General features: G+C 41.0%; 4 protein-coding genes across 4 annotated transcripts; 3 read left to right on the forward strand and 1 right to left on the reverse strand.

Annotated features, from left to right (window-relative positions):
• Window positions 1-1,133: 1,133 nt before the first annotated feature.
• On the forward strand, window positions 1,134-4,078 carry LOC120744080 (transcription factor HES-5-like). Its single transcript, XM_040048228.1, has 2 exons — window positions 1,134-2,364; window positions 2,485-4,078. Exons 1-2 carry the CDS (start codon window positions 2,203-2,205, stop codon window positions 2,923-2,925), a joined length of 603 nt encoding a protein of 200 aa, XP_039904162.1. The 5' UTR covers window positions 1,134-2,202; the 3' UTR covers window positions 2,926-4,078.
• A 2,817-nt stretch (window positions 4,079-6,895) lies between these two features.
• Window positions 6,896-8,953, forward strand: her12 (hairy-related 12). Its single transcript, XM_040047989.1, has 2 exons — window positions 6,896-7,948; window positions 8,034-8,953. Exons 1-2 carry the CDS (start codon window positions 7,880-7,882, stop codon window positions 8,439-8,441), a joined length of 477 nt encoding a protein of 158 aa, XP_039903923.1. The 5' UTR covers window positions 6,896-7,879; the 3' UTR covers window positions 8,442-8,953.
• A 1,939-nt stretch (window positions 8,954-10,892) lies between these two features.
• Window positions 10,893-15,429, reverse strand: LOC120743649 (taste receptor type 1 member 1). The gene is made up of 6 exons (XM_040047343.1): window positions 14,823-15,429; window positions 14,385-14,712; window positions 13,528-14,286; window positions 13,227-13,445; window positions 12,814-12,934; window positions 10,893-12,161 (listed from the first exon to the last, which is right to left on the reverse strand). The coding sequence occupies exons 1-6, from the start codon at window positions 15,002-15,004 to the stop codon at window positions 11,239-11,241; spliced, it is 2,532 nt and encodes an 843-aa protein (XP_039903277.1). The 5' UTR covers window positions 15,005-15,429; the 3' UTR covers window positions 10,893-11,238.
• Window positions 15,430-17,280: 1,851 nt separating this feature from the next.
• On the forward strand, window positions 17,281-24,387 carry rprd1b (regulation of nuclear pre-mRNA domain containing 1B). Its single transcript, XM_040047936.1, has 8 exons — window positions 17,281-17,665; window positions 17,764-17,987; window positions 18,874-19,003; window positions 19,347-19,480; window positions 19,976-20,094; window positions 20,239-20,365; window positions 21,251-21,426; window positions 22,062-24,387. The coding sequence occupies exons 2-8, from the start codon at window positions 17,837-17,839 to the stop codon at window positions 22,209-22,211; spliced, it is 987 nt and encodes a 328-aa protein (XP_039903870.1). The 5' UTR covers window positions 17,281-17,665; window positions 17,764-17,836; the 3' UTR covers window positions 22,212-24,387.
• The last annotated feature ends 1,750 nt before the right edge of the window (window positions 24,388-26,137 follow it).

The raw sequence follows: 26,137 nt of genomic DNA on the forward strand, positions 1-26,137 counted from the left end.
CTGTGATGCCTGTTCAAAACTAGGATCAAGCCTAGGATGATCTACAATGAAGTTTCTTGTATTCGAGCTTACGTTGTGTGTTGATCCCTCATGGCGAATATGCAGTCGGATGGCGTCCCGTGAGTCCAGGCCCGTGTGGGTTACAAGAAAACGTTCAGGGTTATGATTTTACCCACAGAGACCTCCCTCATTTATATACTTATGCCAACTTTCCCACTGATTTAATGTGATGTTGGTTCTCACAGTGTTTGGCCAATCACAAAGCAGCATTATGACAATAGGATGTGAATGAATTAGTTGAATTCATTGGGGTACAATGGCCCCAATCCAAACAAACAGGTGGGAGGGGCCCATTGCTTGCCCCTTGTTGAGGGAGATATCCTTGTTATTGTATCCACTGGGATGATATGTGGTGGGAACGTGGAGGACAACATCTGTCTGAGGACGTTCCTCCTGGAGGAGAAAGACGTCTATTGGTGGGCAGAGTTTCCAGATAGGCAACCTAAATATTTAGATACATTTTTGGAAATGTGATCTATGTGAGGGCAACAAAAAGCATCATCACAGACTGGATCTGCATCTAAGTGTTGTTAGTACCTGTTATATTAGTCTTTAATATATAATAATCCCTTTTCTGTTGCAACAACCTGAGAAAGTGAAGTGGTTTTCACTTTTTTCTCAATTTCTTAAACTTTTCGTGTCAAACAGTGTAAGAGTTTTTCACCTTTTTATTCACAGATTCTTAAAAAAAGTTCATCATCCTATCCAGAAAGTTTCCCACCCTCCACACACACACTCCCTATTCTTCTTATTTAACTTTCTGTCTCTATTTCAGCCTCTCCAATTCTCACGGTAAACATCTCCCGCGCTTGATCGGCCGACAATGGCATACAATCCATCCAGATGGTGTGCCTGGAAGCCCTGTTGACAGCCCTGTTTTCCTGGGTGTGTGCGTGCATGTGTTGTTAGTGGGGCTCGAAGGGGGGGGTTGGTCACTCAATCTTTGTGCGATGGGGCACACTTCCTTTGTGCAGGCGGCCTCAGAGTCATTAAACACTGAAGTGTGGGAAGCCTGGGACCACAGCGGCTCCCACGTTCCACACAGGCAGGAAGGGAGCGTGTGACTGAGACGTGGCCAGCGGCATGCAGGTCAGCCAGCTGTGTGAGTGTGTGTGTGGGGTAGGGAAAGTGAATGAGAGTGTGGCTGTCTGCATGAGTTTGTGGGGGATTGCCTGATGTGTCAGCATGTGCTGGGAGTGTGAAAGCTTAAAGCTGAAGCACTTTACAATTCACACACAGCTCTAATCACGTTCATCAGATTAAAGCTGACAAACTGAACATCAAAGGTGTCGCTAATGAGTCATTATAACAGGCAAATTTTGAATGGCAGTACTTTTTTGTAACTGAGAGAGTACACTTTGCATCAGCTCTACAGTCTTTAGATGTCACACAAATCTCTATGAAAATGCTTGAGATTGGTGAACGTAATGAAAATTAGCTGCAATTAATCACTAATACTTCAGCTTCATCAGGGCTGGATATTGTGAGAGTGATTTGGTCAGATTATACAGCTGTCTCTCAAGGATTGTACTAAACCTTGAATTAGGAAACAATTTATAAACATATAACAGTTTAATCAGATTATCTGAAAAAAGCGTTAAATATTCATAGTCTAAATATTCTCTTTTCTTTTTCAGCTGAATATTTTTGAGTTGCAAATCTGTTGCTTTCTTTCTCTTTGAATCTTTGAGGCACCTCAACCTGTTGCACAGCTCTGAAAGTCTGCCATTTCACACTGGTGGAAGTGGCTGCATGTTGGTCTTTCTCTAATGCTTGGCCCTCTGTAACACCCACGTGTGCCTGGTGGCAGAGGCACTTTGTCTTCAATTACGTGGCGGCGAAGATGACATGAGACAGCGGCATGCTTCCCTCTGGGGTCACCACTTTCCCATATCAGCACAAGCACCGGGTCAGTCTCCCATCTACCCCCACTCAGCCCCCCTCCCTCTGCCCACTCCACCCCGGGCTTTCTCTTGCAGTCTATTCCTCCACCTGCTCCCCAGAGACACACTCATTGTCCCCACGGCTATAAACACTTCATTGAGCATGTGGCAGCCCTGCGTTCCTCAAAGCCCTTCCCAGCACTCCCATTGGCCCGGGGACTGTGAGAAACTCCATCAAGCCTAAGACTCACACATTCATATGGAGATTTGGGTGTATAAATATAGGGCAGTGGCAGAGGAGAGGAGAACGCAGCTCAGATCCAACCAGCTCTTCAACCCAAGTAGAGACCCTGAGTCCACAGCAATGGCTCCCTCTGTTTTTGGACAAGCAAACAAGGAACACCTGACCCCTGCTCACAAGGTAAATACTTTTTTCAGAAAAGTCTCATAACTGGATTTGTGTTGGTACAAATAATTCAATTAAAAGCAATGTTCAATTTGACTAAAATACCTTTTTTTTTTTTCTCCTTCTTTTCTTCAGCTGAGAAAGCCAATGGTAGAGAAACTACGCAGAGACCGCATCAACACCAGCATCGAGCAGCTGAAATCCCTGCTGGGGCCCGAGTTCCTCAGGCAGCAGCCTGACTCCAAGCAGGAGAAGGCTGACATCCTGGAGATGGCTGTGTCATATCTGAGAAACTGGCACCAGCAGCAGAAGCAGGCCGGCTTGACCTCTAGCCCGATGGTGGCTAGCGACGGTTACTCCCACTGCGTGCAGGAGGCTGTCAGCTTCCTGTCCCACTGCCAGGTCCAGACTCAAGCCCACAGGCTGCTACTCAGCCACTTTCACGGCCTGCAGGCGTCCAGCGGGACCAGTCACAGTCCCTGCAACCTCCCCTCCCCTCCTGGCTCCCCACTCCATCAGGTCAGCTCCAGCAAGGGCATAAGCCAGGTCAGCTGTGCTCTGTGGAGGCCCTGGTAACATGGAGGCGGGATCACCTGTGAACCGAGAGAGAACTACGTCTGTGAATGTCATGGACAGAGAGTTAAGGACTTATAGAGAAGTCTGCTTTCTTCTGCTTTAGCAGAAGATTCAATACTGTCAAGTGTTTTATTTTGTGGTGAAATCAGCACGATGTGCGGGTACTCCTTTGGAAGGACTGAAATGATTTAGTGTATTATATATGATACACGCTTTATTATTTGGAGTGCTCATTCTGTGAATGCGTTAATTGTCCCTGTGGGAAAACTGCTCCTGACTTTTTGTTTGTTTTGCAAACATCATTGAATTATATTAACCACGTTGGTTTGAAACTATTTAAGTGTCCGAGACACTGATCGATGTGTTTACTGTTTGTCCCTGATGCTGAGTGTCACTGATTGACGTGTTTCATCAGTTTGCTGTTGATGAATCAAAAACAAGCCATATAGAGATCCCATGGATCCATCTGTACTGTAAATCTTATAACGATTATACTTTGTTCTATTTGTAACCATCATTTGGCCTGTGTATGAAGGATACTGATACTGTAACCGTTACCTGTCCACTTGTAATGTTCATAATGGATTTTTAAAATCTTCATAACAATGCCTTTTATAAAGGCCTTTTGCGCTGATATCAATCTTTGTAAAAAGAATCTGATTTATTGCTTCCTTGAGGAGTTTGATATTGAAAAAAAAATAAATGAGAAACTTCTGAAGAAGTTCTGCAAATATAAGTAATCGCAATGTGCTTTCTTTTAAAAAAAAAAAAAAAAACTACAGTGCTAATTATTACTTATTACTGATTGATTCATTTCTGTACACCAGAGTGAGAGACACAGAGGGGAGCTGGTGGAGTGGGGGACTAAAAACTTAAATCCAGTCATACTAGAACTGACAGCAGCTTTAGTTCAGTGTAAGAATTGAGCCCTGGTTCTTGTAAAGATTCATTAGGTTAGTGCTAAATATTTGGTGGTTTGATCACCATTTATGCATCTATGGCTCCAGTAATTAGTCACTTACATCGCTACAAACCTTCTAAACATCGTAAAGACTTAGGAAATGGGGAAAATAAAATGGCGATATAACAGAAACTCCAACTAGACACAAGTTTTCACCATTTAAAGAGTGATGCCAATTAAAATGTACAAGTCTGTCTTTTTTTCTTGCCATAGTGCCAGGTGTATAATACATCTGTTTGCACAGGTCTGGTGGAGCTGAATGGTGGCACTCTACAAGTGCTTAAATTAAATTATAATTCTTACAAAATGACTACATTTTCAAGTCAGTTTAAGTGACAGTAATTTGAGCAGAATGCAACTAAAGAGTTTGAATCGTTAATGTTAATTTACTGATTCAGGAGAATGTCTTGTTTAGCTAAATTTTGATTTGAGATTTACCACAGGTATCATTAACATGTCATCTTATCCGACCTGGTAATCATCAACAGGTGCTTAAAAAAAAATCAAAAATCAGTATGTGGACGTCCCAGCAGGCCACATATGCCGCTTTTCTCTGTTGTGATTGTCTTGGTATGTTGTGCAGTGCTTGAGTTATCTCTCAAGTGCCACAAAAGTCTTTCACAATTATTTGTGTGCGCTGAAGTTGTGGAGAATGTGGGACTTTCTCAGGGTCTAGTTTGCCAGGCCAGATGGTCTGGCTGAAGCTGCCCCCCCGCCTTCAACAGGAGATCAAACACCGTAGCTAATGTGATGTGTAACAAGACACACTTCTATTGTTCCCATCTTGGGACCAGTGAATAGGCGCAGAGTGTGGGAAACGGGAGATACCACACTCACAGAGAGATGGCTGACGGGAAGCAGCTCTGTGCCGCCGCAGGTCTGAGCAATGGCCGAGACTTTATGGCATGAATTCAGCGCTCTCAGGCGGCTGGTGGGAGGGGGACTCGTCTTCCCACACACTTGTAGACAAAGACCCCCAGCAGCCATGTAGTGCACACCAACTTCCAAAGGAGGAGAACTTCGCACTGACATGATGACAAAGAGAAAAAAAGAGATTTAAAAAGCGCTGGGCTCATTGAAAGTTACTGGATTTTTTTGATTTTTTCAGTAATGACAACAGTTTTAAGTAGTACTGCTGATATGGGCCACACAGATGTAAGAGGAGAAAGAGAGAGAAAAAAAAAAACAGGGCTCCATTACAGTGAATTTTAATTATCTCATTACCTCCAGAGATCAGAGATTTACCTTTTTACCTGCTTTAATCTCTCTCATATCAGATTTATTGTGAATTATTGTTCAATACCTGTAGCACTTTTTGAGCATTTTCTACTGTGCAGATGCTGCTTTTACATGACTTGTGGTGGGGATGCTGCCACTGACTGGACTCACTGCTGTACAAAAGTCTTGAGACTCCCCTCATTTATTTATTTTTGATTTTTCTATGAAAATGGGAAATATGGGCATTGAAAAATGTGCAAGAAGAAATGGAAATATAGTGTATAAGACAAAAACAGACAATTGTATAATCTAGTGAGTTCCAATATTTGGTGTGACAACACAGCCTGAACTTTTCTGTGTTCATAATTTCATCAGTTTTGACAAGCTCTCAAACACCACCACCTGACTGCACAGATGGCTGTATGCTCACCCAGCTTTACCCCTCTCCTTACCTCCTCTGTACACATTGATCATGACTCAAACTATAAATGTCGACTTTGAATTCATCACTCTACCAGACCTGTTGTGTCTGACTTTCAGTCCAGTTCTGGTGTAATTTTTCATACCTCAGCCTTCTCTCTGTTTCCCCTCTTTATGACCAACCTTCCACTGAGACCACTTCTGATGAGGCTTATGAATAGTAGATGAATCAACTGAAGGGACAGATACAGCCATCAGATCTGGTGTTAAAGCTTTTCTTAAATTTTTCTTAAAGACATGACTTTCAGATACTGTACACCTGATGTAAATAGATGTAAAGACACTGTAGAGACACACTTCAAACAGGGCAGAGATATGACAAGTTGGCTACTAAGACCTCTTTGGGAATCACCTTGTTCGTGTAAATATACTATTTTATGACTCTCAAGCTGTGTTATTTTTAGCAATTTTCATACATTTCAATAAAGAAGTAGGTTTAAATTATATTATATTATATGTTCTTGCAACAGGCTCCTAGTAGCAAAGTGCCTATGTGTTGTGCCAGTGTTGTGTCTTTTATGTGTAGACACAACACTGGTTCATCACTTGAATTAGGGGCCTTTTTATTATTGAATGACTCATAGTTTAGCTTAACAAACAAACAAGAATCAAAAACAAAATTGGTTACAAAGATGCACGTCCCAAAACCTTCAGAGAGCCTGGAGAACTATTGACACTTTGAAATATTACAAAGAAAAGGTCTGGCTCCTCGGAAGCAAAGTCTAAAGAAATCAAGGGGCGGCCCAAGACTTTTAACAGTACTGCATCTCTGCAGTTCTTCCTTTGTGATGAAACCTTTAGTTCTTCTATCAGCACTATACATGGGTAACTGAAAGCACAGACCAAAACCTCCATACAGACAGGCAGTGAAGCCAGTTGACTTGATTTTTCCCAGATGGACCAGGACACAGAGTTTCTGTTTGAGCTGCAACAAAAGATCAATTAACATTCCTCGGAGCGTGGAGGAGCGGCATGGCTTTTGTAGCCCATTTAGCCTGATGTTGGGGGCTGGTGGGAAACTGGGGAGATGGGACTACTCACACTGCGCCCACAAGGCCAGCTTCACATCTGGGGCCAGCCAATGATGGAGACCCTCAGAGGCACACTGCCAGCCCCGCTCATAATGCCATTAACTTGACACTAATTTGACACAGTTCATTTACAGCAGAGTCTGCAGACCCTCGGGGGAAGCGAGGCAAAGACTTTTGACTAAAGGCTCCCAACAATTTTTCAGAAGAAGTCATGACCAGTAATAAAGATATCTGCAAAATATGCTAAATTTATTAGTTTCGTAATAAATTCATGACTCGGTGACTCTCTCCAGCAGGGTGGCACTTTTGGGTCTTTCTTTGTTTGTCTTTCTATATGAGGGCAAATATAAACATGGCTAATATGCGCTCCCGCCCCTGTTTGTCTTTAATAAGAGGAACAAGAGGCTGAGTAAACGCCTCACGCTGTGCGTCAACACAAGCGCAAAAAAAATCGCTTGTTGGGCATTTTGAAGCGCACGCGTTGGTCGGCCCGGCTCGGGCCAGACAACTTACGCCACTCACCTCCTTTCACACCTGGGTCGTCTGTAGCTTTGAATATGCGCGAGATACACTGCTGAAGCTTTCCCTCACTCGCGATCCCCGTGGGAAACCTTAATGTCAAGGCTTGAGTGGGGCGGAGTTGGAAAAGCAACAAGTGGTAGACGAATAAGTTTCATCTAAGACTTCTTTGATTGTCCTGTCCTCTCACCTCGTTTTACTCCCTCATTTTAAACTTCCTTCAGCCTAACTTTGATGGGACTGCCTGGAGTCATACCCGAGGCCTTTATTATTCCAAAAACAACATTTTCTGTCCTCTCCACACTTTGCTATCTGAGCAGTAAAGTGCTCACGTGTTCTTTGAAGGGGCATTTATATTGTTTTATTGCAGTAACTCATTTGGTCCTTAAGTGCAGTCACCCCCTCCCCCTGGAGAGATTCTCTCTTTTGTGTATTTTACTCCCTCTGATCAGAATTAAAAAACAGAAAAAAAATCTGATCAATCCAGCTGATATAAATTCGGAGATAGCACCTCTGATTAACTCTTAATTGCCTGTTGCTTATCTTGGGAAACATGCCCAGCACAGATAAATGCTCTCTGAGTTATTGACATCTCCTCCATTGTTGTTGTTGGGAGTCCCACTGGTCAGAGTGTGGGAACCCCAGCCCTGCCTCAGCCACATGACTTTGTTATGCTAATCTCCCAGTATAAAATGAGGAGCGGCTCCTCCAGAGACATCACTGCTCACTTCACCTCTGCAGAGACATGGCTCCTTACTCAACAAACTACTCCTCTGTTCACCACATCAGGATCTCTGAGAAGGATAACATTAAAGTGAGTACCACAGGAGATTTTTAGATTGGCTTGTGCATTGCTGACTTGAAACGTGAACTTACTTGTCTGCCTTTCTCCTTCTCAGATGAGGAAACCCATTGTGGAGAAAATGCGCAGGGATCGCATCAACAGCTGCATCGAGCAGCTGAAAGTCATTCTAGAGAAGGAGTTTCACAAGCAAGAGCCCAACTCCAAGCTAGAGAAGGCTGACATCTTGGAGATGACTGTGAGCTTCCTGAGGCAGCAGCTGCAGACAGGCCTCTGTCAGAGTGACTACAACCAGGCCTACTCTCAGTGCTGGAGGGACCCTGTGCACTTCCTTTCAGCTGGATCAGAGGCTTCTCTCGCCCCTCTGCAGGGACTCCAGCAGCAGCAAGACCAGAAACTCCTTCAAGCCCAGACAGCCAGCAGCTCCTCCCCAATCTGCTTCACACTCAGGCCCACCACAGTGCAGGACAGCGGGAGCAGAGGCCCCGTGTGGAGGCCTTGGTAGAGGCAGAGACTGAGACATGAGGGGTGCTGAACTCTCCCTCACTATGTAGGAAATATATTTTTCCAGCCTGCTCATTCCTGATGGGTTTCCTTAGCGTCTCATCACATTGATGGACAAGTAAAAGCACCGGCTCTCACGTAGCTGAAGATCCCGCTGTGACTCTTAATACGTACTTTCCCTTTGCGTTTAAAGCTGGAGGTTGATTTTGATTTTGAGTATTGATAGTTTTGTTGTTTACTCCAGTGGAGTTTTATCTTTGGACTACTCGATGTTACTGTATATGTGTCTGCCATACTGTGTTTATGGACAGCTGCTGTGGAGAATATTTCTCATCTGTTCTGATGTATCTATGCCAAACTCGATGTGTCAGTATGATTACAAAGCGTGTGTTTTGCGTGTAGATGGGTTTACATTTTTAACATGTTGTACTGAGATGTTTATATTGCTGTTCTGCTATTGTGTAAAGGTTCTTAAAACTCATTCCTAACCTTTGTACGACAATTAAAAATAAAAAGAAACAATCATTAAAAATGCTTGCTGACTTCTTTTACATTTATATATATTTCATGAAAAAAGTCCACATTGGTACTATATATATATTAAAAAATACCACTTTATTTTTGCCTCTTTTAGTGCATGTTTATTTTAACACCTCTTTTCAACAATGAATGTGGGGATGGTCATTAATGGTTTGATCTACAAGGCAACAGATATAAGGATGTTTGGGTCTGTACATATCTAAACAGCAAACTTAAAATGGGTTTTGACAACACTGCTGTACACACATTTTCCTCGTTTGGTTTGTAGATTTCATAATCAGGAAATGTGATAGGATTTCTTTGATTTATGCTAAGCAACGTGAACAGAAAAACACATTAAAAAATCCAGCAAATTGCATCTAGTTGCTGGCATTTGCAGCCAGCATCTTGTCAGTTACACACGACAAGATGTATTTTATTTGCAATGCAAAGGCACAATAAACAATCAGCTGACCTTGGCATGTTAGAAACTAAAGCAGTCCCCCATGCTACTAAGTAAAACAATCACACATTCTCCACAGTGCCCAGATTTATGGCCTACATATTGTATTCACAATTACTCACACGTGTACACATATACTTACTTATAATCAAGTATAGATTGCGATAGCATTTTCCTAGCTTGTGTTTTACTGTAAATTCATGCTTCCAACACTCAGTATTCCTAACAGCACAGTGTAATGCTTGGAAATGAAAAATCAAAGCCACTGTTTGCTGCTACCTCTTAGTGTTTTATCAAATAATTTCTTCCCTAAAATAAAAAAAGGACGCTCATGTTCTTATGTGAACATTTTATGTTAACTGTGGATGATTTTTAGTCTTGGTGGTTTTGTTGTTCAAGCATTTCATTCACATCTCTCTGTTTAAATCTCAGAGGTGGTAACTTTGTTATCTCCCCTCACAGGTTGTGATGTGGTGAAAGGAGGCGTGGTTGGTGATGCATGGAGACGTGGGTGTGTAGGTGAAGCGATCAGATTCATTTTGGATGACACTATCAGCTCTGACGCTCTGAAGCTGCTCTTCACTTTATAGCGTGTCATTAGCATGACAAAGGCACGTTAATTAAGCCGTATTGGGGTTTGTGTCAGATGAAGATGTATCAATGACTGAGAAGTGAAGCAATCAGAGGCTGGCTCAGTGGAGATAAAAACCATTCCAGACTGAGAATGGAGTGCCGTCCATCTCTTATCAGGAGCTGCTGCTTATCTCAGCCTGCATTTACTCTGGGGAACGTGGGCAGAAGCTCCTGATATGCACCCAGGGAATAATTAAACAGGATGCATCATTGCACTGGTGGTGTCAGGGGAAAAGATGCTGAAAGAAAACATGTTATTATAGATTTAATTGCTAGTGTGGAAAAGGCAAATTCTTAGTTTTCACACCACAATGATTTACATAGTTTTTTTGTGCACATTTTTGTCCCTTTGACTTCATGGCAAAATATCATTAATGTGTGGATAGCCACATCCCAAATGAAACCTTGACTCTGCTGGTATTCGGGTGACTTTAATGGTTTGTTGATTTTAGTGTAACGAAAGACAAACACGGACAAGAGCACAGTGAAACGTTGGCCACAGCAGTTTGCAGGTAGAGGTGTAAACGTGCCTTTGCATGGATTCAAACGGATAGTTTGTATGTTGGGCGATGTTGAAATGAAATTCCTGAATTTTTATTCTCGCGCCTTTTCTTTGTGTACAGACAATAAAACTCCTGCTTGTTCACCCATGGCACACTTCGATTGTTGACCGAGGGTATTAGCCTGTGAGTGGACAGAGAGACTGTGGGAAAGCCAACCTCCGACTCTACTCACACATCTACTGGTCAATAGCGCTGACCTCCCAGCCACAAAAGGCCTTTTCATCTATCCTCTCAAACAACAGCTAACAGCAGCAGTGTGTGTGTGTGTGTGTGTGTGTGTGTGTGTGTGTGTGTGTGTGTGTGTGTGTGTGTGTGTGAGAGAGAGAGACAAAGCAGTTAGGGATTTCTTTGACATGCAATGAGTTGTTGTATCATTCTGCAACTTGCTGTAACAAACTTTTATTCTGTAACCAGCTGCTTTTTGCTATTGACTCACTTGAAACTTGAACTTGACAATTAAATTACACTGAAATTAAATTATAGGACAAAAGAATGCACAATCTAATAACACACAAATACACTCACAAGATAAACATTCTTTAAATAAAATGCATTTAAAGCTATTATTTTGCGCTGCCTTGAATATAAGTGCTGTTAACGTAATGAAATCACCACACTACTCATTTTTTCATGGTATACATTTGAATACAATTCTGGAAATGTGCAGTTGTGTTCATTTGCGGTCTCAGCACAATAATATAAATTTTGGGTACAAAGTATCCTCCGAGGAAGGCTAGGACACTGAAGAGTGTGGCAAACACTTGTGCGGCCATGGTGAACGAATCTCTGCTGATGAGGTAGAGGGTGAAGAAGCTGATCCAGGAGATCATGTACACCATGAGGCTGAAGGTCACGCACTTGGCCTCGTTGTAATTGGCTGGCAGGTCTTTGCCCATGTAACTGAAAGTGAAGCAGAGAACGCTGACCATGGACACATAAGCAAGTTCAACACCAGAGCCGACCGAGAGGGTGTTGCTGCACTCGAGCACGATGCGATCTTCGTAGAATTCAAGATCCATGGAAGGCCTGGGGGTGTCGAGAGCCACACGGAGCACGGAAATGATCAGCATGATGGCAGACACTAGGAAAATTGTGAACTCTGGCCCGTGTTTTTTTGCCCACTTGTCATAGGCTGGCGGCAGCTTGGATGCAAATTTAAAAATGCAGACAACCTGAAGGGCGCGCATAGTGATGCAGGCCAGGCACACAGTGAAGCTGTCCATGAATAGAGACTGCTTGAAGATGCAGGCCAGAGGCGATGGCTGGCCAAAGTGGCACAAAGAGCTTATGGTGGCTGCAGTCAGGGCTGCCAGCATCAGGAGGCAGGTGCGGCCCCCGGCAGACTTGGCCACGGGTGTGTTCAGGTTGAGCAGGAGGATTATTGCAGTGCCAAAGATCATGAGAAGGCAGGTGGCGAAAAAGAAGAGCAGGGCAATGGAGAGAGGGGCGTCCCATTCCAGCAGCAGGACAGTCCTGTTCAGGCACTGCTCACTGCTCGGGGGCGCCCACTGCTCTGGCAGACACGGCTGGCAAATTACAGGATCTAAGGAAGAGAAAAAGCACAGCTTGAAGAAAACCTGGGATATAAAAGCTGGACAGCAGTTGTGTCCACTGTTGGTTGTGCTCAGATTCACCAGCCCAAGTCTGAAACTTAAAGTCAAACACACAGCATTTGCTGGAAATCATATAATATGTGATTTGTTAATATTCAACATTGTGGCCCTTGTTTTGTTTTTTCAGGTCGTTTGGCTCCAGCGTCAGAATGTGCATTCAGCACCACCTATTGGACAATTTTACACACAACAATGTAATGGCGCTCTGTTGCAACGTGGATCACTTTGTTCACTGGAAGAAATCTTAAATAGCTGAACTCTATATTGAGTTCTGGAGCACAACAACTTAACTTTTATTTCTTGGATATCTTTATGATTTTGGGGGATTTCTATTTGCATTACATACAATCAGCACCTCTGACGATGCCGATAAACGACACATATTTATTACTGGCTTTTATAATAAAAAGATAGATTTTATATAATCTTTGTTATGAGATCATAAAATCTCAGATTCACTTTTCAGTCTCATTTTGCTACATAGAGATAATATGTGATCAAGGAAACCCTTTTCCACCGCCCGGCTCTGTTTTCTATTTATCCAGGTGCTTTACTGCTTCTTTTTCCTTTTTCTTTGTTTACCACTTTTATTGAGGAATGTGGCAGCAGGACAGGCCTGGCAGTCGAAGCAGCACTTATGCTGCCCTGTCAGCAACTTCTTGTGGCCTGTTGGGCAGGGTGGTGAACAGATGGACAGTGGCACCTATACACAGTCAAAGAAAAAGACATATTATAGATTAGCTTTTATTTAAACAGGTCATCTCTAATAGATCTAGCTCTTGGTTGGAAGGGAGAGCAGAGAATAACAGAAGAAATAAATCCTATACAACAGATGCACATAAACCACAACATCAAAAGCGTATTTGTTTAACCTTTTTAAATGAGAAATGAAAATGATCGTTTTTAGGGTTAGGGTTAATTTTCTGTGGGTCTTTTTGTAATATTTAATTTTTTTTTAAACTATAAAACAAACCCAAACACCATGTTGCTCTTACTGCTCTTGAACCTTCTTTTCCGCACCACTCAATTTGATCTGCATCAATTGTCAGCGTAATTGGGTCTGGGGTAAAGGAGCCCACTACTCTCAGGGACCAGTCAGTGCCCCTCCAAATCCAGGTAACAATATCATATCCTGTGGGTGGATCTCCATTTGCATCAAAGTACACAGAGGTGTTCTCCAGGGAAAATCGCACATGCTTTAGCTGCTGAAAAAGCTGGGGAGGACAGAAAATGAGAATTATGTAAAGAATAAACCCAAATCAAACCAAACCAAAACATCAGTTTAAATCAACTCACCTCCCATGGATGCACGGTTCTCTTGTTGCACTTTTCGGCATCACAACCAAGTGTAGTGTGCAGAGCATGAGCCAAAGCATACACAGCTTTATACACATTGAAGGCAGAGGCGATGTCATATTCCTCCAGAGAGTAATTATTTCTGGCGAGGCTGTACAGGTCTGTGCTCTGTAGGCAGTCATTTCCGTTGCTCATGGTAACATTAGCGTTGGCGCGTTGCATTGAAGCCTCGACTATCTTTTTCTCAAACTCCTCAAATCCGGGAATGGATATAGGTTTGACGGCCACACCGATCACAGTACCGATTGTGTTGATTCCACTTATGCCTGATATAAGAGTTGCCACTGACCAGTCCTCCGTCCCGATCCACACTTTATCTGTTATGTTGCGCTCGAGTACAAATGGGAAGAAGCCACTGAGTTTCGTCTTGCTGGAGAAGACCACAATGGTATTGACGTGGGTTGTCAGTATGTCCGTTACCATGTTCCTCATGATCTGGACTGTTTCATCTGTGGCTGAGGGGATGACTCCTTGGTAGGCGATGCAGATGCCGTAGCTGGATGCTTGTTGGGACAGACTCTTCATGGCCTGAAGCCCATAGTCATTGTCACTGCCTAAGAGAGCGATCCAGGTCCAGTTGAAACGAACCAGGAGCTGGATCATAGCAGCTACCTGGTTCTTGTCACTGGAAATTGTGCGGAAAAAAGATGGATAGTATATCTTGTTGCTCAGCTGCTCACTTGATGCTTCATAAGAGATCTACAATGAGCAATGAGCAATGAGTTTCTTTTAAGATGTGAATGTGGAATGTAAAATAATGCATGGACACAAGCAAAGACTTCCAGGTATTAACTTACCTGTGGTACAAGAGAGGTCCCCAGTAAAGCAGCAGGGGTGAAAGACTTGCTGCTGCTGTCCGGCCCAATCACAGCCACAGATGTTTGAGCATCACTGGAATTAAGGGCTGTGTTGTTCTGTGCCCCAGGTGTAGAAATGTTCCTGTACTGTTGGTCGAGCAGGTCCAGGGTGGCCAGGATACTGGCCGGTACTGAGCAAATATCATACATCTGGTAGCCGAGTTTCACTCCTGGTAGGAGAGAAAGCACCCCTGTTTTGCTGTTGATTTCTTCTACAGCAAATCTCATAGCTTGCAACAGATGAAAACCATGTTTGTTGGGCCTGCCTCTGGAGAAGAAAAAAAAAGAGTGTTAAGTTTGAAAAAACTGACAATATTAACTGGTCCACAAGTGAAATGCATCTATCAGGTTTCTGTCTAATAAAACAGAAACACTCACTCTCTGCATGGAACCAGAGCAGGCAAACCACTCAGCCCATTAGTGTAGAAGAGAGGAAAGAGTCCAGCGAAGGAGAAGTCCCCCTGCAGATACATGCCCTGGCTGTGAGTGGTGTGATCTAGATTCCCATCAGCTGACTGCAGCACTAACCAGCCCAAGGAAAGTAGCACAGTAACAGACATGCTCGTATTTTAGCGTCAGCTTATGCACATCTGCATGTGGAAGCTCAGTGTGTTGTGCAAAAACAGATCAGGAACTCTTCTTAAAAGTGTGGGCTGGCAGAGGGGAGGATTTTCCATTCTTCTGAAAAATGTTTACTGAGTGAAGGTACTTTGCATGTGGAATTTGTTGGTGTTATTAGAGTTTTCCTCCCGTTGAAATGATTTGCATAAATGAAAGTCATGAAGAGGCAGACCAGTGATTTTTTCATAAATCTTTGACCACTAACATGGAGTGAGTGCAGATTCACTTTTTAACACATTTATTAGGGCTGATAGTCTTTTCCAATATAAGACTTTGCTTTCAAGGATTTTAAATCTTAATCTTATAGATGATATTGCAATTTCAGTGTGATGTACATACATTACGTACATAGATACAAAGTGAATTTATCAACAAATGAAGGCAACATTACAGGTTTTGGGAGTTAAATGTTAACCTGATGCTGCTGGATACTTTTTGTAAGTACATTTAATGATATTATTTTTGTTAAATTCCACAAGATGTGTGTTTAGTAAAAAGCAGCTGCCCATAAAACAGAAAATATCTGTTAAATTTTACATAGAAATAATGTGTCTCAAAAGTGTGTCTGAGTCAGCACAAAAACTAAGAATCTACTTTGAAGAGAAAGTATTTTTCCTTAAAAAAATAGAATGAAAAATAAAGTCATCAATGTTTAATAAATATAATATAAAAATGGTTTATTGAGCAGAATCAAGTATAAGATGCTGAAAGCCAAAATTTAATGTCACCAGATGAGGATTCAGGGTCTCAGGAGGTTAGCTTGTAAAGGCATAATTTGAAAGTGATGTCCTACTCAGAAGGACATTTTAGAAAATGTAAAAGCCAATAATAATAATAATACTAACAATACTACCACTAATAATAATAACAACAACAACAACAATAGTAATACATTTTATTAATCGCCTCTTTCAAAACACTCAAGGGTGCTTTAAAAGCAAATAAAAAAACAAATAACGAATTTCTAAATGTATATAATGTTACATGTTACACTAGTCTTATTAGCTACACTTATTTTGTAATGTGCAAATCCTTCATGAGGGCTGTACAGGTGTGCCAGAATTTGCATTTTGGTTGATATTTGACCTGTATTTTGTCAAACACACCTCTTGTACTAACATGTAATTTGCTTAGATCCAGGGAAAAACCATTGTTTTAACAGGAATACGGTGCATTTTATTATCCGCTGTATTATGCAGTCAAATAGCCATGTAAATTCAAATGCCTGTACAAACACAAAGATTTGATGGCATGCACACAATATGCAGACTTTTAACAGAAAGGTATTTGTTAATATGTCCGTATGAGCCAGGAAGTTGGATAAATTCTCTCTGTTTTGTCCTTTGATGACATATTGCAGTCAGATTAATAACAGAGCTGCATGAGTAATAGATCCAAATTAAAGCAATCATAGCTTGAAAACAGTCACAAGAAAAATCTACTCATGACAAAAGGTTTATGAGTAAGACTCTGACCTTTACCAACGTGACTCCTCTCTGTGTAATTCTTCCTCTCAGCCTTCCAAAAACGTGTAAAGCAGCCATTATTAATGTACTCTTATGCTTCTTTAATATTATAACATTACACAAAGTGAATTGCAAACAGCTAAGCATAGACTGAAGTTGGGCAACGTTTTGATTAATCATTTGGTACACAAAGAAAGAAAAGTACAACATTTAACTATATTCCTATATAACAACTGTTTGTAATGTCTTTGTGTTGAACTGGAGCAATAACACATAAGTGTTCGGGTCTTACAGCTTTTAAAAGATCAGCCGGTCAAACTGCAAATTTGAAGAGAGGCATTTTGGACATAACATAGCAAAACAATGGGCTGCTTGGCCTATAACTAAAGCTCCAATCATCTTCTCCTCTTCCCATTGTTTTTGGCCTATCAATCTAATCAAAATATTGATCTGATAGTGTAAAATTGCATGTTTTAATGCATTTGAACTGCAGTGAAAAATAAACAAAAATACAAAACTTTAGTGAATTACTTTTAGTCCCCCTTGTAGCCTTATTACATGTTCTAGTATATACATATATAGTCTAAATCATCAAAAATACTGAGATATATTTCCCAAAATTCTCGTGAAATTATAGATGATACTGACTGTCTTTAAAAAAATCTGTGTTATTTAAGCAGTGGCGATATGAACAAAATAGCCTTCATCCCCGGATAAAGATGATGATGGTGATGCCCGGTCTGCTTGCGTCACTACCATGCGACGCGAACATCGAGGTGAAAGTGCAAGCTGCCATTTTTTGAAAGAAGTCTTTTTGATGAGTTAGGCGACCAAAGCCAAAGTGTGAGTTTCGCCGTTAGCGCTTCGTCGTTGGGTTTTTTATGCTGGTGGGTTGACACGTATTAATCCGGCGTGTTACAGAAGCTCTGTGTATCCAGAGTCTGTTTGGAGAGCAGGCTAGCACAGGGCTGCACTGCTCTGCAGATGGCTGCTTAGCTCGGTTGGCTAACGTTAGCTGGTGCTGTAAACAAACACTGGACTGAGTGAAGAAGCAGCTGCTGATAAAGGAGCTCATCTTCATCGCAGGCTTGCTTTAGCGGATTTGGTCGATAATTCAGGAAGCTGGGAGCTAAGGTAACGTTTGGGAGGAGCGGGAAAAGTTTGATGCTACCTGTCAGTAAGTTAGCAGCACAACTTCAGTTTTGATGACAGTGCGAGTCTCTCCAAAATAGCTCGGGGCTCAGTCGCGTTAAAGCTGGTCGGAGTCGGTCCGGTCACAAGGGAAGCGCCCACTTACTCACCGGCATGTCGTCCTTCTCTGAGTCCGCCCTGGAGAAGAAGCTGTCGGAGCTGAGCAGCTCGCAGCAGAGCGTCCAGACTCTGTCTCTGTGGATCATCCACCACCGCAAACACTCGGCCCTCATCGTCAAAGTGTGGCACAGAGAGCTGAAAAAAGGTGAGACCTGACTGCCCTCCTGAAAAAACCCCCACACATTTGTGTGTATGTTGCAGCCAAAGAGAGAGCCGGTAACTAACAAGTAAAGGACACTGTACACAGACTGTAAACTCATTTTACGCTGTGAGCCACGTACAGCACACTGCAAAGCCCCTTTCTGTCAGTGCAAAGAAGTTTAACTGTGCATTTAATCCATGACATTGTCTTAGTTTCAGGAAATAAATGTGTAGGATGACTTCGGGTATCTTACAGCCCAGTCTGTCCTGTACTGTTTTGTTTTTTTTTTGTTGGGGGTTTTTTTGTTAATAGGAAATAGCCTTTCTTAAAACTGTGGACCTATTGTAAAAAACAAACAAACCCAAAAACATAAACTGTTATACTGCATTGTAGGGGGGAAAAAACTATTTTTCTCTCAGTTAATTGTTTATCTGTTGCTTAATTACTTTGGTGCAGTATGAACAGTCAAGGGGGAGGTCTTTCTCAGTAGGAAAAGCTGTAATCCAAAATTTATGCACCTTTCTACATTTTCCAAAGCTGTTTAGTGGGCTGAATTGGAATCTGTGCTAGGCTGATTCTGGTCCTTGGGCCTTATGTTTGACACCCCTGCCCTAAGACCTTATAGATGGTCAGCTTACATAGGTGTGAAACAATAGAAATACTAGTAAATCCAGTTTTATTGCAACTAACAGTGTATTTTTCCTCATTCTTATGCAGTAAGTAAAGGAGATGGGCATGATGAAGGGAAAATATGCCAATTAAAACTCAAACTGCAACTCAAACTCAAAATAATTTGAATGTGAGAAACTGATAATCACTCTGTGAATTTTCCTTGTTAATTTTGTTAAAGCTAATGTTTAAAATGAGATATTTTTCATGTATCTTGCAGCTAAAAGCAGCAGGAAGCTGACATTCCTGTATCTGGCTAATGATGTCATCCAGAACAGCAAGAAGAAAGGCCCCGAGTTCACCAAAGACTTTGAGTCTGTGCTCGTCGATGCCTGCTCCCATGTTGCCAGGTATATTTTAATGGTGACCACCGTGTTCTCTAAGTCGGCTCCAAATTAGACTCTCCTGAATGTAGTAAATGTGTGTGAGTCTGTGTGGGGAAGTAGATGCATGGGAAGTCATTTGTTTGAATTTTGTTTTGTGGTTTTGCTTATCTATTAAGCACAGCAGATCCTATCTGGATGTCTGCAGCCCCCGTTATCTTTTGTTTTTTAGAAAATATGTCATAAAAACTCTGGATGTGCTTTGATCTTTTTATAGCCTTCCTGTGTGTCTTTAAATTTTAAATTTTTATGTAACTCGTTACTCCCTTATTGTCTGCTGAAATCTGTTGCTCCCCTCGTCGCCCTGCAGTGATGCAGACGAGAACTGTAAAAAGCACATGGAAAGACTGCTGAACATCTGGAAGGAGAGGAACCTCTACAGAAGCGACTTCATCCAGCAGCTCAGACTCGCCATAGAAGACTCAAACAGCCCCAGGCCTTCAGGTTAGATGACTATTACATAACATGTTGTCACAGGCGTATGTAAATATATACGATGCGTTTGACATCACAGCATTTCACTTTAAAACCATGGCCGGGATCACCAATGCTGAAAGAAGTCACATTTTGTGGACGTTTGTTAGAGAGCTGTCATGATTTATGAGGTGACTGTATCAGTGGGCTGCGTCTGAATAAATACACTGATTATGACTGAATAATTCTCCAAACAGGAAGCCTTTCTTTTCACTCTTTCACTGTTAACAACATGTGTGTCGACACACCTGCATTTGCAGGTAAATGGCAGGTTTTTACTGAGTTTGTATCACAGAACAACAGAAAGAGCAGCGTTCAAGTACCCAAAATGTTATCTAACAGTAAATACATTGTTCGGGTTTATCCTGTCGACATCAGTATGCCATCATAGGTGTTAAAGGAAACACATTAGTGACCTCATGATGTGTTTTTTCTGTTCTGTTATCTCCAAACTTCACTCTGCAGAAGAAAAAAAGCCAGTGAAAAGAAGCTATCAAAAGATCCAGGAAGATGAGGACGATGATGACAACGACTATAGAAGCCACACTTCTCCTCGCAACGCAGATTCCACGGCAACTCAGCTGGTGAAGATGCCAACGTTTAATCCAGATAATGTTAAAATGGTGGTATTTTTGACTGGCCTCCTTACTGATCTCTTATTACTGTTTCCCCCACTTCCTTTTTTTCCCTTGTCTCCTGTCTTTAAACACACTCTGGCACACGTGCAGACAGAGGAGCTGGTAAAAGCCCTGCAGGACTTAGAGAACGCTGCATCAGGTGACGCAGCTGTTCGTCAGAAGATTGCCTCGCTGCCGCAGGAAGTCCAGGATGTTTCCCTGCTGGAGAAGATCACAGGTAAGGCTTGGACAGCTCAGCTCGGTTTTGGACAAAATTGTTGGTAACCTTCTGTCAAAGAAAGAACAGCCTACAGTGGTCACTAAAATAATAACTTGAAACTGAGAAAAGTAATAACACTAAAACAAAAAACTTCAAGAAAATCAGACATTGCTTTTAAATTGTCGTTCAGCAGAATCATTTTTTTAAACAACTAATGAAATTGGCCTTGCTATAAATGACTAGAAAAGACTGATTCCACTAGTGCCTACTGAGCTCAATTCGACTCGGCTTTTATGGTTTTTGATAGTAGGACCTGGTACCAAGCGAGCTGAATCGATCCAGAAATGTCATGCTAACAGACTGCATGCTGCCAATTGGCAAGTCAGTGGTGTCACTCGGTGAGTCATGAGAGTGACTCCTTCACAAAATTCAAAACAGACTTTCTTTAAACCCTGCAGTTTCAGCCAAAATTGCTGTAATGATCCCATCCACATTAGATGGTAGTTGATTATAATGAAAAATGAGACAAAACAAGTAGAGTACAGTTGAGTTGAGCCGAGTAGGTACCGGTACTAGTGGAAAAGAGCCAAGGTAAACTAGATTGTGCCCTGTAATTAGCATCACAGGTGTCTTCTATGGTGTGTACCACACTGACCACAGAAAGCTAAGGAGAGAGCAGCCTCGGGAGATCTTTTTGTAGAGCTTGAGCTTAGATTGTTTTATCTCTGCTTTCAGTGTGATAGAATTGTTCCTTCCAAAAAGACTCGCACTCAATCAATAAATGTTAGGACAGAACATATATACAGCAATCAAGCACTGCTTGCAGAGGAGCGTGTTTATCTGGAGTAACCTCAGTTTAAATTAAGGCTCTGAGATTAACAACACACTTTGGCTCAACTCTAGACAAAGAAGCCGCAGACAAGCTCTCAAAAACTGTGGATGAAGCCTGCTTGCTGCTGGCAGAATATAACGGGCGCCTGGCCGCAGAGCTGGAGGACCGGCGGCAGTTAGCACGTATGCTCACTGAATACATCAGCAGCCAGAAGGAGGCACTCATGGAGAGAGAGAAGAAACTGGAGGTAAGGCACTTGACAGATGCAACAGTCATTAGAAAAGGATGTTTGAATGCTTGTGTTTGTCTCATTAATAAAGGGAGCTGCAAAACCTGTAATACACTTGTGTAGAGTTAAGTACAGATGTCTGAACTCATTATAGCAGTTACCATACAGCATGCCATATTATTTCACAGATAACTGCAGGAAAAATACCTAAAGGTAACAACACCCCGATCTTTTTGAGGTCATGTTCAGTGACTCAGATTAGCTGAGGAGATAAAAACAGCTGCAAACATGTTTATTTCTGCTGTTTAGAAATTTAGAAGCAGTTTACAGCTAATGCTTCAGCCCTGAAAGCACTCATTGGCTAAAAACATGCCCACATAGCTGGGAGCATGTCTGACATGGCAAGAAATAAAAGGGGTCAGAAGGTCAGCACACTGTAAAAAGCAGATCTGGTTATCACAGTTGGCAGACGTTTATTCTTGGATGTTTAAATACAATTCTGACGTTTATTATTGACATTTTGGTGCATCCAGCTTTAGAGGTCATCTCCCTTCTTTACTGCCTTGCTCTTCTGTTTCCTGCCTCACATGTTTTCATATTAAAAAAAGATGTAATTTGCTCATACCTGTGCGTATCGTCATTTTTTTCGGTAGGAGTATAAGCAGAAACTGGCGAGAGTGACTCAGGTGAGGAAGGAGCTCAAGTCCCACATCCAGAGTCTCCCTGACCTTTCGCTGCTGCCCAATGTAACTGGGGGTCTGGCCCCGCTCCCCTCAGCAGGCGACCTCTTCTCCACCGATTGAGAACCCTTTGCCTCGACGAAGTCTCCCGTATGCTCCTCCCCAGACAATCTCAGCTCCACGTTGGATTTACAGAAATACTCCCAACTGTGTCTCCAGCCAGAGGACACGTGTGGTCAATCCTCTTAACAATCGCCAGCCCACCTGCTAACTCAAACCTGCAGGACGAGGACGAGGAAGGCTTTTGGTAAAATGAGAATGCTCTGCAGAGGAGAATAAAGACTCTGTCAGCCTGTTTATTTTGTTAGTTTTTTTCCCCCGTACCCTCTCGATCGTCAAGGATTCCACTTCACCAGCTTGGAACAAGTTTCCTGTTGCTTTTATTTTGTTTTAAATGCTGGAAGTTTCAGTGATTTAGGAAGAGGAGCTTAGACGTAAACTTGGTTGTCAGGACATGTCAGTCGAAGCATCTGGCTGTAAGTTATAGTTCGGATTCAGTGAGCAAAGGCTGTCTGTCCGCTCTCTTAATTCCTAAAGGCTGTGGCTACACTGTGAAGAGGATGTACCATTCATTAGGTTTACTTTTTGACTTTTATTTGCTTGGTTTTTATCGACAAATTAGAGAGATTGTTGATTTACGGTGTGTAAGTGTGTGTTTGTATAGTTAGAAAAAAATATCAGGCCACTTCAGTATGTGTTGCTTTTTTGGTTGTTTCACCGGACGCCACACACAGCGCTTTCATTAAAGTAACACTTGGTAGAGTCTGAAAAACGGGATTTGTGGGATACAATCATTCAGGCAGGAATTTTAAAGACAAGGGACTTTTTATTTTCCTGTATGTAAGGATTTTCCTTATTTTGATACAAAGGTGCACAAGGTTCAAAAGAACTGTTGTCATGCTTTCATTTGAAATATGATGAAGCTCATTATGTTCGTTAGTGGAAAAGAGGCGCAGTTTGAGTTTTGCTAATGAAATCCTGCACGTTTGAAAAAAGATCATCTAAATGCTAAAACTAAAAATACTATTGCTGTATCTTTTGAAAAGGTAATTGATAAGAAGGCAAAAATAAAAATAAATGAAGACATCAGGATTGAGCCGTTATTAAAAGAAGTGTCAAGATAAACGAGTCAGAAAACGACATTTGCTGATATACTGATCACAACATGTTTGGAAAAGTTAAATAAAAGGGTAGCGTAGTTGCATTAATTAGATTATATGTTATTGTGAAATGAACTGACCATTCTCTACTTTAGCAACATTAATAGACACATTGGACTGATCAAAAATAATTATTAAATATTCCACAGTTCTAACTGCCTGTATCGATTTAAGTATTCAACAGGTTCACGCCTGCATCCCCTTCATATTTGTTTTTGTTTTCTCTTTTTATGGGTGATCCATCCTGTAACAAATGTGTTTATTTAGATATTGAGGTCAGGAAAAGTTGTAATTACCAAAGTCATTATTTTGGTACGAGCCTTTTAGGAGCAGTTCTGCGAGAAGGCCATTTTGTCATTTTGCTTAACTGATATTTTATTTTCAGTTGTCTGTCAAAAAAAAAAAAATACATTTATTGAAAAAGTTTATGATAAAAAGGTCAGAGACGTTTAACAAACTGCTCATTTCATTAGCGTCTTCAGAAACACGTGGCGACTCCTGCTGCTACAGCTGAGGTGATTTTTTTTTCCTTATATAAAAGAAAGATTGTAGAAGCTGTAGCTTATCTGCTGATTCCAAACGCTCAGCTGAGACGTGCTGTTCATGGAAAACCGTTGCAGTAAAAAGATTGGCCTCCCCTGGAAGCCTGGAACCACGAAATCTTTCAAAGAGCAGGTGAAAATTAGCAGTTTTCTGCAGCGTTTGTTCAACCAAAGGTGTGGATGCATTTGTCAGAGTCATTACTGGGGTCATAAAACAGATGTTTGGGCTTTAACATGATCCCTAATATCAAAGTAAACCTTTGGACTTTGGATGTCGAACATTAAAGCGGAGCCATTATTTCATTAATTCATGTTCATCTGATAAAAACCAAAACCAGGAAAGATTTCAGTAAAATTTTAACCCAGATATGCTTGACTGTAGATAACACTTAGATATTTTCTTACTGACTTGCTGTGTGGTATGTGTTTCTCTATAGAATCAGTCTGTACTACCAGGACTCTGCCACTAGGGGTAATGTTTTTTCTGTAATGAAAGTGATTCAGTGGATGCCAATAAACTGGAACCATTTGAACAAATTCTGTGTGTGTTTTACATAATTTCAGTATAATGCAAATATACTTACTTAAATTAAAAATTGTTTTTAATTATAATACATAATAACATAATAATAATAATAATAAAGTCATATGTGCAAATCAGAGTTTTCCAGCCTTTCATTTAATGCAGTGAGGAAACTTGGACCTTTTCACAGTTTAGAGACCATGGATTACATTTCTGTCATAATTTTAAGTTATTTAAGTAGTGGACCTTATCCTTCTAGGATCTTTTCATTGGGTTTGGTGTATCCTCTATCTAAGAAATTCCCTACTTTAAATATTATATTACAGATATGATGGTGGATGTCAGTAAAAAATCACAGGAAGATGAAAGGGGAACAGACCCTTTCTCATGCTCCTTAGAAGCTGTAAGGGTGGAGGAAGAGTCCTGACTTCAGAAAACTGCATGTGACTCGAAGTAGAGTTCAACAAATACTCAATTTAAGGGGCAAATTAAAATTTTTATTTATTTATTTATTTCCATTAATCATGAATACTTGTGTATTACATATATAGATATAGCTGCATTATAAAAACTTGACTTTTATGCACCGGTTTACAAATTGTTTACGTTTGTAAATCAGTGCATAAAAGTTTCAAGTGTTTACACCAGTTGAATCTGAAGTGTCAATTCTGACTTTCTGTGTATTGCTGCATGGTTGGAGAGACTGAAGTCTAACAAGAACAAGGAAGCTCTGAAAATGATACACAGATATTTCAAGATTTACAAGAGGGATGAAAAACTTGAAAACATTATATTTTCATGAATATTTCTATGTCTACACAATGTTTATGCTCAAAAAGAAGTAAGATGAAGTTTCACATTTTCTGTTCCTACCCTCTTATTTCAAATTCCATTGTTTACAAATCATCATCACAAATTACAAATTCGACATTAAACGATCCATACATTTTTAACTGTATACAAGTCTACACTCATATACAATACACACATGAAACAATTTAAGCTCATAAACCAAAACAACAACAAACTACATTTTTACCTAAGCTAAACACCCTATGATGTTTGTAATTTGCTTCATATGGAATTATGCCTATGTGACAAACACCTTAATGAATACTTTAAGTTTGGGTTACGCTTTGCTTAATCAATAAAAATCAGGACAAAGCTTTATTATAACACAATAGGACATCTCAGTCACTAAGAGGAACATTTCCTATATTCATACAATTTATTGTTTTTAAACAATTGTGTACATTTTTGTATAGATGTACCTTTCTTAACTTCATCTGTACAGGTGTTCCACACACTAATGCCTGTGGCTGTAATGTATGATATATATGAGAACACATCACACAGGTATGCAGCTCCAGCTTTTGTTCTTCAAGTGTCTATGCTGACTGATGAATAATTTTTGTGAGTAAGTTAACTGAGAATAAAAATACATTTGTTTTTCCTTAAATAATTTTAGTTGAAAGCTGCTTGTAAGATGCAACACAAAATAATAACCAGTAAATCCTGATTACACAGACATCTTTCACATATCAGCGATCACAATTCATTACACTGTAATTATGAAAAGACTCATTGCTGAAGTATACTTTTAATGTGGCTGAAGCAGACCTGAAAAACCTGCAGTGGCAGCGTCACAAAGCCAAGGCAGCCAAGCAGCCATGCACTGAGAAATTCAAAGATATCACCAGCAGAGACGAGTAAGTTGTTTTTTTGTTTTGTTTTTTTACAGTATCAGTCAAAGGTTTGGACACA

The sequence above is a fragment of the Simochromis diagramma genome, unplaced genomic scaffold (genome assembly GCF_900408965.1).
Source record: "Simochromis diagramma unplaced genomic scaffold, fSimDia1.1 OVJJ01000387.1, whole genome shotgun sequence".
Taxonomy (NCBI): domain Eukaryota; kingdom Metazoa; phylum Chordata; class Actinopteri; order Cichliformes; family Cichlidae; genus Simochromis; species Simochromis diagramma.

What these genes read in the sequence shown, in the direction of transcription:
- LOC120744080 (XM_040048228.1), top strand. Translation starts at nt 2,203, where the DNA reads ATGGAGATTTGGGTGTATAAATATAGGGCAGTGGCAGAGGAGAGGAGA. An exon ending in ACCTGACCCCTGCTCACAAG is followed by an intron (nt 2,365 to 2,484) that starts GTAAATACTTTT and finishes TCTTTTCTTCAG; the next exon opens with CTGAGAAAGCCAATGGTAGA.
- rprd1b (XM_040047936.1), top strand. Translation starts at nt 17,837, where the DNA reads ATGTCGTCCTTCTCTGAGTCCGCCCTGGAGAAGAAGCTGTCGGAGCTG. An exon ending in GCACAGAGAGCTGAAAAAAG is followed by an intron (nt 17,988 to 18,873) that starts GTGAGACCTGAC and finishes TGTATCTTGCAG; the next exon opens with CTAAAAGCAGCAGGAAGCTG. An exon ending in AGAGAGAGAAGAAACTGGAG is followed by an intron (nt 21,427 to 22,061) that starts GTAAGGCACTTG and finishes TTTTTTCGGTAG; the next exon opens with GAGTATAAGCAGAAACTGGC.
- LOC120743649 (XM_040047343.1), bottom strand. Translation starts at nt 15,004, where the DNA reads ATGTCTGTTACTGTGCTACTTTCCTTGGGCTGGTTAGTGCTGCAGTCA. An exon ending in GCTCTGGTTCCATGCAGAGA is followed by an intron (nt 14,713 to 14,822) that starts GTGAGTGTTTCT and finishes TTTCTTCTCCAG; the next exon opens with AGGCAGGCCCAACAAACATG. An exon ending in GAAAAGAAGGTTCAAGAGCA is followed by an intron (nt 12,935 to 13,226) that starts GTAAGAGCAACA and finishes GACTGTGTATAG; the next exon opens with GTGCCACTGTCCATCTGTTC.
- her12 (XM_040047989.1), top strand. Translation starts at nt 7,880, where the DNA reads ATGGCTCCTTACTCAACAAACTACTCCTCTGTTCACCACATCAGGATC. An exon ending in CTGAGAAGGATAACATTAAA is followed by an intron (nt 7,949 to 8,033) that starts GTGAGTACCACA and finishes TCTCCTTCTCAG; the next exon opens with ATGAGGAAACCCATTGTGGA.